The 12,972-nt window shown below is 38.3% G+C and overlaps 1 protein-coding gene across 50 annotated transcripts in view; it reads left to right on the top strand.

The window, feature by feature from the left end:
• SYNJ1 (synaptojanin 1) overlaps positions 1–12,972 on the top strand; it is an 88,298-nt gene that overhangs the window by 17,368 nt on the left and 57,958 nt on the right. For all 50 annotated transcript variants that reach the window (XM_070597148.1, XM_070597153.1, XM_070597162.1 and 47 more), the window contains exons 3-6: positions 4,216–4,302; positions 5,874–6,141; positions 11,648–11,873; positions 12,629–12,712. In XM_070597148.1, the coding sequence (XP_070453249.1) occupies positions 4,216–4,302; positions 5,874–6,141; positions 11,648–11,873; positions 12,629–12,712 (665 nt within the window). The remainder of the gene's footprint in view (positions 1–4,215; positions 4,303–5,873; positions 6,142–11,647; positions 11,874–12,628; positions 12,713–12,972) is intronic.

Here is a 12,972-nt window from a genome sequence, read left to right as displayed (position 1 = left end):
CAAGATCTGGCTACTAGGTATGCTCATTGCCACTGGTGTATTGCTGATTGCAGGTCGTGTCAATGGATAGAGCTAAGGAGAATATGTAAGTATGTATGTGTGTCTATATATAATTATGCACACTCATTTGTATCTATGTCTGTCTGTCTACAAAACTGTGAATTGACACTGGTAACTCCAGTTCCTGTCAACACTGCAGTGTCCATTCGAGTTTTCTCTCTTTCCGTGTTTGCATTCCTCTTCTGTGACAATGAGAAACCTGGCTCCCAGGATCCTTGATCATTCCACTGTATATAACTACTCTCCTATTGCCACTGCAGCCTGCTCCTTCACACGGATGCCTTTCTCATTTCTCTGGGGTTCCAACACCCTGCCCTGGGCTTCCCCCCGGTGCACCCTTCCCTCCCCACCCTTCTCAAGTTCCAGCATACTATGCCAGGCTGCTCTCAACGTCTCTGGGTAGACAACACCCCTGTCACTCCACTCAGACTTCAATTGTCTTGGGCCAGGCTGCCCCTCCCCGCAAGTAGATGCCCTCTTCCCTCCCTCTGGCTTCATCTCCATGCACAGGCCATCCTTCTTACTCTACCGGGGCTCCAACAGCCTTCCGAGGACCTTCCTCCGTTCTTCGCCAAACCTCTGAAGCATATGTGGAAAAACAGGAAAACTTACCTACAGTCCTTTAGATAAAAAAGATACATAGGAAGAAAACACTCCATTTTCTCTTAGGAGATTGGAAGTGTCTAGAGTTAAAAATGCTTATGGCTCTGAAATTTCATTCATCCATTCACTGAACATAGAATTATTGAACTCCTCTTGAGTGCCAGGCCCTGAGCAAGGCTGCTGGGGATAGGGCAGTGAACTAGACAAAGCCCCTCCCTCCCGAAGCTGCATTCTCTGACTCTGGCTGTTTAAGCTTTGGCAAGTTGGTAACCTCTCTAAGCCTGTTTCCTTATATGTCAAATGGAAAGAGTAGTAGTTTTGCTCATGGGGTTCTTGTGAAAATTGAATAATTCATGAAAAATCCCTAGCCCCCAGTGTTAGTTACTGTCCTAATCATCATGGAAACAATACACAGGTACCTCAGTTGAAAAACAGTATTTGTCCCTCTAAAAATAATTTTTATGTTTCATTTAATATTTTGAGGAGAAACCAAAAAATTCCTGGCAGGGAAAAATGACATCTCATCTATTCTTTGAATTACTTTTCCTTTCCTTTAGCATCCTTTTATCTAAGAATATACGCTGTTCGTTCAAATTGTGTGCATGTGTGTGTGTCTGTCATGTTTCCTGAGTCTCAGAATATAAGACAAAAGCATCAATAACTAAGCAGCATGACATGTTTGTTTGTCATGTTTGAATCAGGTGACAGTCTAATAGGTGAGTCTTCATTGGGCCTGAGAGACATGATATATTCATATATTTAGAGCACAGTTAACGAAAAGGTAATTATTATGCGTTATTAGAAGAGAACATTTTGTTGCATGGTAATTTAAGTTATAAAATGACTTTGTTTTCTAAGGGAAGATGATGACAATGTTAAAAGTATTTTTTCTGGGGCTGGCCCCGTGGCCGAGTGGTTAAGTTCGCGCGCTCCGCTGCAGGCGGCCCAGTGTTTCGTTAGTTCGAATCCTGGGCGCGGACATGGCACTGCTCATCGAACCACGCTGAGGCGGCGTCCCACATGCCACAACTAGAAGAACCCACAACGAAGAATACACAACTATGTACCGGGGGTCTTTGGGGAGAAAAAGGAAAAAATAAAAAAATCTTTAAAAAAATATATATATATTTTTTCTTTTTAACTCTTACTAGCTGCTGGTATTTGAACCCAAATGATTCCTGCTGAAAGTGATACCCCTAATAATTTCTATCTTACTGTGCTAGTGATGGTATTGTAAATGCATATGGTATGTAACTTGTAAAACTCTGGAATATTTCCCCTGGAAGCCATGCCTCTGTCATCAGAGAGATAACAAATCTCTAACCTTGGCTTTTGTGTACCTGTGGAAGTCTTAACGAGGCAGTATTTAGGGGAAGGCAATCCTGTTTTGCTTTATAAAACATAGTTAAAATTTCTGTTGTGATGTTTTACCTTTGTGTTCCTTGTCATTGAATGTTAGGAGTAACTATTCTATAAACATGGTATAATAATAATAATAGGAACTCTAGGAATGCAGAATGAAATAGAAATCTCTGTAACTTTAATGGCTTGGTGAAGTCTTCTCCACTCCCTAATTTCATATGGGGCAGTCTGATAAAGATAAAGGTCCACACCTAATAATAAACCTATTAGAGAATTGTGACGGTGTCAGCTAGTTGAGTGATTAATTGAGTCATTGTCAACCAGCAGAGCACAACTCATTTGAAGGCAGAAGTGGGATAACTAGGAAACAGTGTCAGCATAGATGGTCTGAGAAGAGGTGAAACAGGCAAGGAAAGTGAGAAGGTCTGTAGAACCTTAGAGAAGAATTTCAAGGCAAAGGAAAGATCTCTAATGCCAAGTACTAAAGAGTATCAGGCAAAGCAGTAGGCTGAGAAGATAGCCTACCCCCCTTTTTTTGTGAAGAAGATTGGCCCTGAGCTAACTTCTGTTGCCAGTCTTCCTCTTTTTGCTTGAGGAAGATGTTTCCTGAGCTAACGTCTGTGCCAATCTTCCTCTACTTTGTATATGGGATGCCGCCACAGCGTGGCTGGATGAGGGATGTGTAGGTCTGTACCGGGATGTGGAGCGCACAAACTTAACCACTACACCACCTGGCTGGCCCAAAGATAGCCCTTTTGTTAGCAATAGAGATTGGTAGGAAGTGGAAAGGCCATAAGGGTCTGCTTACATGCTTTTCTAATGTGGAACATACCAGTATTGCCAACATGTACTGGAATTCTATGTCGTAGATGAAAGAGGATAGGGAAAAGGGGCTAAGCGTAAGAGATATGAGGTAAACGAGGATTGAACCCATCAGCCAGGAGGTGAGTTGGGGGGGTGTGGTGCGGAGAGTGGAAAAGGGAGAGCAGTAGAGGAGGAAAGAACTGGAAGGGAAAGGACAGAATGAGAAAGAGGATCAGACCTTTCTGGATTTCTAGGCTTTAGAATGTGTTGTCATTTTCCTGTAAGATACTAGCTGTGGCTTATATTTCTTTGGTTCTTTGTCAAATTTTTAATTTGTATTTGCTAAGAAGTAGGAAGGTTTTTCCTGTGAAGCTTCAAGATTTGTTTTTTGTTTTTTTCTCAGTAGAACAACCACAGCAGCCTGCCCTAGGGAAATTATTCTGTGGGTTATGTTTAGCAAGATAACATTAACTTTATGGCAGAAGAAACTGATCAAGACAAAGGCCACACTGAAGATTCCCCTGTTCCTGTGCTAAACTGTGTGGTCAAGGATTGACATTAGTTTCCCTTGTTTAAACGTTACTCAATCTTCTGTGTGTCAAGCATGATTCTAAGTGTCAGGGATAAAAGGAGGAATAGGATAGTTCCTACCCTCAGGGAGCAGGCTGGCTAATGGGAAAGACAAGTGATGAGTATATATAAAATGTTTTGGCATCAAGAAGAGGGAGCACTCTGAAAGAACTGTGCCTGGAGAAGTAAAGAAAGGTTTCCAGAAAGTGACTGTGTGCCTATATTTTTATGTGGTGAAAAGAATTTTGCCAAGAGGCAAAGGTTGGAGTAAAGCCTTGCAGGCAGAAGCTAGATTGCTGTGCAAAGGTGTGAAAGTGAAAGTGTTTGGGCAATGGTGAGAGTTTACTGCGATTAGGGCATAGGATGCTTAGGGTGGGAGAAAGAGGAGAGAAATGAAAAATGAAGCAGAAAAGATATGTTGAGGCCGGATTCTGGAAGATTCCTTGTTAAGGAGTTGGGTGTTGTCCTATAGGGGAAGTCATAACACAGGGTGTTACTGATATTGAGAGTAAGCAAACAGATTAGTGAGACAGAGAAGAAAATTGAAAAGCAACTTCCAAAACGTGAATATTGTTGAAGGTAGTACTTCAGGTCAGTGGGAGAGGATGGATTAATTAATAGATGGTGCTGGAATAATTTGTTAATTCTTTGGAAAGAACAATTAAGTTACCAGTTTGAAAAAATATTTTATGCAATACATTTATGTTAAGAATATCAGATTTAGATTTAGAAAATTTTGGTTGAAACTCTTTTATAGCTAAATAGAATCTGATGTTTTGGGTTGTTTTTCTTACCCTAAAACTTTTTTTTTTGTAGCATCTGCAGAAAAAGAGGCAATCAAGGGTACATACTCCAAAGTACTGGATGCTTATGGACTCTTAGGTGTTTTACGATTAAATCTTGGTAAGTTTATTATTAAATATAACTTACTTTTTCATTTCTATTTTTGTAATTTTAAGAATTTGAGAGAGACTACCTATGTATGATTTCAGACTCCATGTTGGAGCTATAAGTGTGGTAACATCTTCTAACCCTTAATTAAGCCAATCTTGGGATAATGTTTCCTGCCCAAAAGGGCATGCTCCATGCTCAGGCTCTGGTGATTTTAAGTTCTAGAGACAGCATCCTGTTTGAACACTTTAAGAAACTGGTATCAGTTGTCCAAGGAGAAAATCAGGGCAGTGACCTTTTCCTTTGCTTTAGTGGATTTAGGAAAAGATGTCCGTGGGAACCACACTGATTTCCCTGGTTTATAGTGGAAAGGACATCTATTTTGTGTTCAGAAGGTCTCAGTTTGAGCCTGCCTCTGCCATTTAATTTCACCATGGGCTGCAAAGTAACCTTTGTGATTACCAGTTAGATTATCTATAATGATGTCACCTTGAAGTATGGCCCAAGGACTGGTACCATTCCATGAACTGTTTTGTTATTGGTCTGTGATAAGGAGCTTGCACCATCATGCAAATCAACACATGGCTTCTTCCTTCATTGATAAAGTCTTACTATGGGAAAAAAAAAAAATGTCAGCTATACCAAACTGTGAACTTGATGTAGTTGATTCCCATTCTGGAACACACACCTTTTCTCATTGTGAACTGGTGACAGTTCATGGAACATACTTTGAGGAGCACTGGTCCATAAAATGGAGATTTGCCATTTGTTATGAATTTATCACATGTGAAGATATGGGCCTAGGTGTCTAACTAATACTGTCTTAGGTAATCCTCATGGCCCAGAGAGATTTGTTTTAATCCCCTTTCATAAGGGAGGATATCTCAGGTTGTTTTAATCCTATTTCATAAGGGAGAATATCTCAGATGGCTATGTTAACACACTGAAGTTCTTACAGATAATAAGTAGTGGAGCTGATATTCAGGGCCACTTCTGCCTACGTCCAAATCTTTGCTCAAAGTACACCACTGCTGAATTCTACCTTCATACTAATTTCATAGGATTTTTGTCAAAATTAGATGGACTAAATCTCTATGAATTTTTCTAAACTAAATTGCTTTATAAATTGTTACCAGGGACTTTTTGCCCCATTTGGTCATCATCAGCTCATGTTTACATATCATTTCTCCAACTTTACCATTTACAAAGAACTCTTACATTCATTGTCTTATCTGAACTTCCTAACGATCAAACAAATAGAGGAAAGGTAGGGAAGATAACACATGCATTTTTTTATTTGGTAAATTTTGTATAGCCTCATATTAAATAGAGGAACTGTGTCATAAATGTGAGATTATTCTGTTAATGTTTAAATGTTTCGTTATACTAAATGTATGTAAACAAGGATTTTTTTCAACTTTTGCCAAAATCTAGTTATGAACTTAAACGTGTCCCTGATAAGTTTAAAATAACCACAATGTCAGATTTAAAAAGATGGAGACACAGAAGAAAGTTGAAAGGAACTTTGAATAGCTTGAGAAACATTGGGACTTTTCATCCAATTAAATCTTTGTTTTTTGCAGGTGATACTATGTTACATTATCTGGTCCTAGTCACTGGATGTATGTCTGTTGGAAAAATTCAAGAATCTGAAGTTTTCCGAGTTACTTCCACTGAATTTATATCACTACGAATTGATTCTTCAGATGAGGACCGCATTTCAGAAGTGCGAAAAGTTTTGAATTCAGGAAACTTTTATTTTGCATGGTCTGCATCTGGAGTCAGTTTAGATCTGAGTCTTAATGCACACCGTAGCATGCAAGAACACACAACTGATAATAGATTTTTCTGGTGAGTTGTGTTACATTTTTTCCCTTTGTAATCATGTGCTGTGCAGTAGCTTGGTGATTTGGGGCATAGTAGGTTTAATAGTTATTTTTGGAGACACAGGGTTGGGCATTGCTGATTGAGCACACCACTCTTGCCTGCTCCAGAATGCTCTGCAGAGCATAGCAGGCATCCACTCTCAGTTTATTGACGTTGTCCTGTGTCATGAAATCCACTTACTGTCCTTGATCTAGACTGACCTTTCATTTCAAAAATGTATTTAAAATGTTTATTTGAAAATTAGGAATGAATTCGTTGTAAGAGAATTACATTACTCATATTTACTATTCTTAGTTTTGAGATCTTGTCTCTGGCAGTATTGCCTTTCTAAGCCAACGTTCCCTTATCATTTTTAATTTTAAGGTTGTTAAGTAGATGATCTTGGTTTAAGAGCAACAGACTATGGAGTAGTAGTATACTAGGATAAAGTGTAGTATTATAATAAAATAAGGCTTAAGTAGGTAAGTGTGATCTATTTCACGATTGTGCATAAATGTGCTATATTCTAAGTATGCACAAATGGTAAGCAGAACACATGACTAGACTTAGTATTGCTTTATTGGAGCAGACCATATTTCTAGTATAGTTGTTCTCTTGTCCACAATCAGTGTTGGTGTTGACTTTTTTCCTTAATACAATGTACAAATTATGTTTTATTATATTTACATATGTTCTAAGGCCAAAGTCCAGAACTGTCTGCTCTCAGCGTCCCTCAGTAGTTCAGATTCAAGATATTCCCTCGTATATTTTCTCTCCCTCCCAATTGGCCAGCTACGTGTATAACCTTGGAGTAGCACTTTCAGTTCTGACCTTTTTGCCCTGGGTGTCAGAGGGCTCAAGGTCAGCAACAGCGTTAGGCTAGGAAACTAACCTGAGAGCAACAGCTTGGTCACCCTCTAGCTCACATGGAATTGTCTTGGCCCAGAGTAGTGACATGGGGGAGAAGGGAGGGCAGAATGAAAAAAGGTTGTAGAGCATTGTAGTCAGAAACTTGGAGCCTGGCAAGGGAGTAGACGATGGTGGGGGGCGGGGAGGGGAGGTTGTGATTTGGATGAGTGGATATGGAGTCCTGTCTGCTCATGTCAACCCTACGCTTTTTCTGAGGGAAGAGACATTAACATCCCTGAAAAAGGTAAAGGTGTTGCAGCTGGGCTTAGGGCAACTGTCCTTACCGTTTTTTTCCCTCCTCATTCGTACTCCAGATTCCTTAGCTTGAGAGAGCAAAGCTTTCCTGCCATAATTAGAAGTCCAAGCAGGTGCTGATGCATTGCCTAAATGGTCAGCAATCAAGTGTAATTACTAAGTGTAATCAGTAGGAATAATTCATCTCATTCCATTCAATTAAGGGTGGAAGTAGGGGCAAATTTAGGTACAGATTGAAGGAGTTTATCCAGCAGGAGGCAGATTGAACAAAGGGAAGGCTAAAACACCGCTGGTGAATTTTGCTCAGTTTAAAATTTTGCAATTTTGCTAGGTATTGGCATTCTTTATTTTTTTAATTTATTTTTTTGTTTTATTGAGGTTGTAATAGCTTATAACCTTGTGAAATTTCAGTTGTACATTGTTATTTGTCAGTCACTGTATATAAGTGCCCCTTTACCCCTTGTCTTGTTACTGTTCTCAGAGGATGGCTTTCAGTTTTTCCCAGTTGAGTACAATGTTGGCTGTGGGTCTGTCATATATGGCCTTTGTTATGTTGAGGTAGTTTCCTTCTGTATACCTATTTTATTGAGAGTTTTTATTATAAATGGATGTTGGATCTTGTCAAATGCTTTATCTGCATCTATTGAGATGCCATGTGGTTTTTATTCCTCATTTTGTTAATGTGGTGTATCACATTGATTGCTTTGTGAATGTTGAACCATCCCTGCATTCTTGGTATAAATACCACTTGATAATGGTGTATGATCCTTTTAATGGATTGCTGTATTCAGTTTGCCAATATTTTGTTGAGGATTTCTGCATCTATGTTCATCAGCGATATTGGCCTGTAATTTTCCTTCTTTGTGTTGTTCTTGTCTAGCTTTGGGATCAAGGTGATGTTGGCCTCATAAAATGTATAAGGAAGTGTTCTGTCTTCTTCAATTTTTTGGAATAGTTTGAGAAGAATAGGTACTAAATCTTCCTTGAATGTTTGGTAGAATTCTCCAGAGAAGCCATCTCGTCCTGGACTTTTATTTTTTGGGAGGTTTTTGATTACTATTTCAGTCTGCTTACTTGTGATTAGTCTATTCAGATTCTCTATTTCTTCTTGGTTCGGTTTTGGGAGGTTGTATGAGTCTAAGAATTTATTCATTTCTTCTAGATTGTCCAGTTTGTTGGCGTATAGTTTTTCATAGTATTCTGTTATAATCCTCTGTGTTGCTGTGGTATCTCTTGTAATTTCTCCTCTTTCAGTTCTAATTTTATTTATTTGAGCCTTCTCTCTTTTTTTCTTAGTCTGGCTAAGGGTTTGTCAATTTTGTTTATCGTCTCAAAGAACTAGTTCTTTGTTTCATTGATCCTTTTTACTGTTTTCTTGGTTTCAATTTAATTTATTTCTGCTCTAATGTTTATTATTTCCCTCCTTCTGCTGACTTTGGGCTTTGTTTCTTCTTCTTCTTTTTATTTTTTTTTTTGAGGAAGATTAGCCCTGAGCTAACTACTGCCAGTCTTCCTCTTTTTGCTGAGGAAGCCTGGCCCTGAGCTAACATCTGTGCCCATCTTCCTCTACTTTATATGTGCGATGCCTACCACAGCATGGCGTGCCAAGCGGTGCCATGTCCACACCCGGGATCCGAACCAGTGAACCCCGGGCCGCTGAGAAGCAGAACGTGTGAACTTAACCGCTGCGGCACCGGGCCGGCTCCCTATTCTTCTTCTTCTAGTCTGTTAGGTGTAGTTTAAGATTGCTTATTTGGGATTTTTCTTGTTTGTTAAGGTGGACCTGTATTGCTATGAATTTCTCTCTTAGGACCACTTTTGCTGCATTCCATATGAGTTAGTATGGTGTATTTTCATTTTCATTTGTCTCCAGGTATTTTTTGATTTCTCCTTTAATTTCTTCAATGATCCATTGGTCGTTCAGTAGCATGTTGTTTAGTCTTCACATATTTGTCACTTTCCCAGATTTTTTCTTTGGTTGATTTCTAGTTTCATATGCTTATGGTTGGAAAAGATGCTTGATATGATTTCAGTCTTCTTAAATTTATTGGGGCTTGCTTTGTTTCCCAACATAGGGTCTGTCTTTGAGAATGTTCCATGGGCACTTCAGAAGAATCTGTATTCTGCTGATTTTGGATGGATCTGTTAAGTCCATCTGGTCTAGTTTTTCATTTAGTTCCACTATTGTTGAATTTCTCTATGGATGATCTATCCATTGATGTAAGTGGGGTGTTAAGATCCCCTACTATTATTGTGTGGCTGTTAATGTCTCCTTTTAGGTCAATTAATAGTTGCTTTATGTACTTTGGTGCTCCTGTATTAGGTGCATATATAAGTGTTATATCCTCTTGGTGGAGTGTCCCTTTTATCATTATAGGCTGACCCTCTTTATCTCTCATTGCCCTTTTTATCTTGAAGTCTACTTTTTCTGATACAAGTATTGCAACACCTGCTTTCTTTTGTTTGCCATTAGCTTGGAGTGTCGTCTTCCATCCCTTCACTCTAAGCCTGTGTTTGTCTTTAGAGCTGAGATGTATTTCCTAGGGGCAGCATATTATTGGGTCTTGTTTTTTAATCCATTCAGCCACTCTGTGTCTTTTGATTGGGAAGTTCAATGCATTAACATTTAGAGTGATTATTGATATATGAGGCCCTATTGCTGCCATTTTATCACTTGTTTTCTGGTTCTATATTTCCCTTGTTTCTTGTCCCATGTGTTTTGGACTGCCAAGGATTGGCATTCTTGAGGTGCACTTTACAAGAAAAATGAAACCTTTTAGAATCTGTTGTGAATACCCTTGCAGTTTAGAAGAAATATTTTCCAGTATGTAGCCAAGTAAGTTTTGTAGCCAGAGAGTGGCCAATACCTATAAAATCCAGGTAGTTTTACTGTGTTAGAGATTTGAAGCTGCTGCTGATTGAGGGTTGTGTATTAAATTTAAATAGAATTAAAACAGCAACACATTGACAGCAAAGAAAAATGAAAACTAACAGCAGAGAGAGAAACTCTTCCTGAACAAATCTATAAGATCATGCTTCTATTTCACTGGGGACAAGTAAGTGTCTTATACCTCTGCCATGACATGAGACTGAGCTGTGGTGTCTGGAAATACTGGATCACAATCGGTTTGAGCTTTGCCTCTGATCAGTGTAGGTAATAGTAAAGTATGGAAGCTTGTGTCCTTGTGTTTTTTAAATAAATAGTGGTCATTGGATTTAACTTTCAGTGGTAATCTCACCACTCATTTATATTCCAGTATGCTTTCTTAAATGGATAAGAAGGGATGGGATTATTGATGCTTTACCAGAACTGCTTATGGCCACCACCTGCTGCCTCTGTCCTAAGGAGGGAGTTGGGGACTATTGCTCTAGCAGTATTGCTGTATATTAATGATATTAATGACCCTGAGGCTTCAAGAAAATTCTGTTACTTTTTTTTTTATACCTTTAAGACAACAAGATAGTGCAGAGCACTTAAGAAAGATTCCCATTTAAAATGGTAGGAGAGTTTTAAAATTCAGAGAACCAAGTTTCACTATTATAGAAACTTCACTTTTGTAAGGCATGCTGTTATCTGAAAGTACCAGATATGAAGTTTTTCTGCACAGTGGTATATTCTCCATGGCGGTAGATTGGTTAGGAGCTTCACATGTGTTCTTTGGAGGACTAAGGTTCTAGTAGAAGCTCCTCAGGAGGCCGTCAGCAGGGTGAGAAGATGGCCGACATGGCAGGACTCCAACCCCTGTCCCTGCTTTAGCCACAGTGACTCTGCTTCTGTCTGTTTTGTAATCATCAGGCTTCTGCTTGGTTGTTTGAATAAAACCTTTCGCCCTGAAAAAGTTTGGAAACCAAGCACCATCTGTTACCTAGAATGCTAAAAGTATTTGGAGCAATGGAAAACTCCAGGCTTGCATTAATACAGTAGCTGCTAGGCCATCTGACTATTTAAATTAATTAAAATAAAGCCTTATAAAAGTCAAGCCTAAAACGTAGAGCTTTATAAAGTGGGGTGGGGATGTTTGTATGAAATCCTTTTTGGAAAAGTTAGGTTGTAATTACCTTATATAAAAGGCAACAGAAATGGGGCGCAGATACTAAAAACATAAGAGATATGCTTCTGTTCTATGGACCATGGATCACATACCTAGAGATCTCATTTGTAGCCCTATCTTCTGATTCCTCGCATAGTAACTGTAAATGAATTGATTTATTTTTGGTGCTGTTTAATTTAATAGCGTTAAAATTAATGTTCCAGGAGCACTGTTTTAACTTGCGCTGTGTTACCTACTGCTCAAGAAGCTAATGCAGTTCTTTCTTTTTCTGCTAGGAATCAGTCTTTGCACCTGCATCTCAAGCACTATGGTGTGAATTGTGATGACTGGTTATTACGCCTCATGTGTGGGGGAGTAGAAATCAGAACAATTTATGCTGCTCATAAACAGGCAAAGGCTTGCCTCATTTCCAGACTAAGCTGTGAACGAGCTGGGACCAGGTTTAACGTCCGGGGAACAAATGATGATGGTCACGTCGCTAATTTTGTAGAAACAGAACAGGTATAGAGTGTTTTGTTTTGCTTAGTTTGTATAAATGATAGAATAACAGATTTATATTTGATTCAGAACTCACTTGACATTTGTAATGTCATTTTATGGTTGTTCTTGGCTATTTATTGGCCTTAAGAAAAACTTCCCTGAGACAAACTTACTTAGGTATGGCTCTTCAAGTAGGTAACAAGAGTTTACTTATTAGCATGGCATTGTCAGTGCTCTATGTTTTGGTATTGAATTTAAAAATCCTCAATTATAGTTCTAGACAACTTAAGAAAAGAGTTTTTCTGTGAAATTAAATCAAACCCAACTCTTAAAGCTGAATATATGTACCATCTAAAATGAAAAGCTATGATGTTTTTGGCTATGAAACTATACAATTGTAAATTCAGGCCATATCCCCAGCCCAACTCAGTTCTTCAAATTAGTTTTCAAAAAACAGAGAAAGCTAAAGAAAAAATTAAATGAAATATAAAAGTATGTGTGTAAAATATTGAGATGTAAAAGGAATTCCTTTTTAAAAGTTGTGATTCTTATACAATATATTTTTACTATTTTCTTGGTTAATATATAGAGAAGTATCACTAATTGAAAAAATCAAACTTATTTAGTAGCCTATTTTGAATATTTTGTAGGACACTTTGTATGTAAGAGATGGGTCATAAGATATAACTAGTGTGCAACAGATGTTAGTAACTTTGCCTTCTAATGCAAAGGTACCGACTTTGTGGAAATATTTTACATATTGCTTTTCTCTGTAGGTTGTGTACTTAGATGACTCTGTGTCTTCCTTCATACAAATCCGGGGGTCTGTCCCATTGTTCTGGGAGCAACCGGGATTGCAGGTATGTGTTGGACATTGTTTTGTTTTGTTTTTTCTCTTGAATTTTCCATATTTTCTAAGCTTTCAGGATAGTTCATTAGTTTATTGAATAGTTCTGTCATTCAATTTAATATTACCTGGATTCACAAATGAGTGTCTAAGTACAGAGTTGCTAGAATTGTCTTAGCTATTTTTCCTTTAATATTCTTTCAAATATCTATAGAAATTCAGCTGCTGTATTTAATATTAAAATTTTGATGTTTTTATAGTGCATTGATTTTC

The sequence above is a fragment of the Equus przewalskii genome, chromosome 27, assembly GCF_037783145.1.
Source record: "Equus przewalskii isolate Varuska chromosome 27, EquPr2, whole genome shotgun sequence".
NCBI classification, from domain to species: Eukaryota; Metazoa; Chordata; class Mammalia; order Perissodactyla; family Equidae; genus Equus; species Equus przewalskii.
The sequence above is the reverse complement of the archived record's forward strand: the minus strand, read 5'-3'. Positions and strand labels throughout refer to the sequence as shown.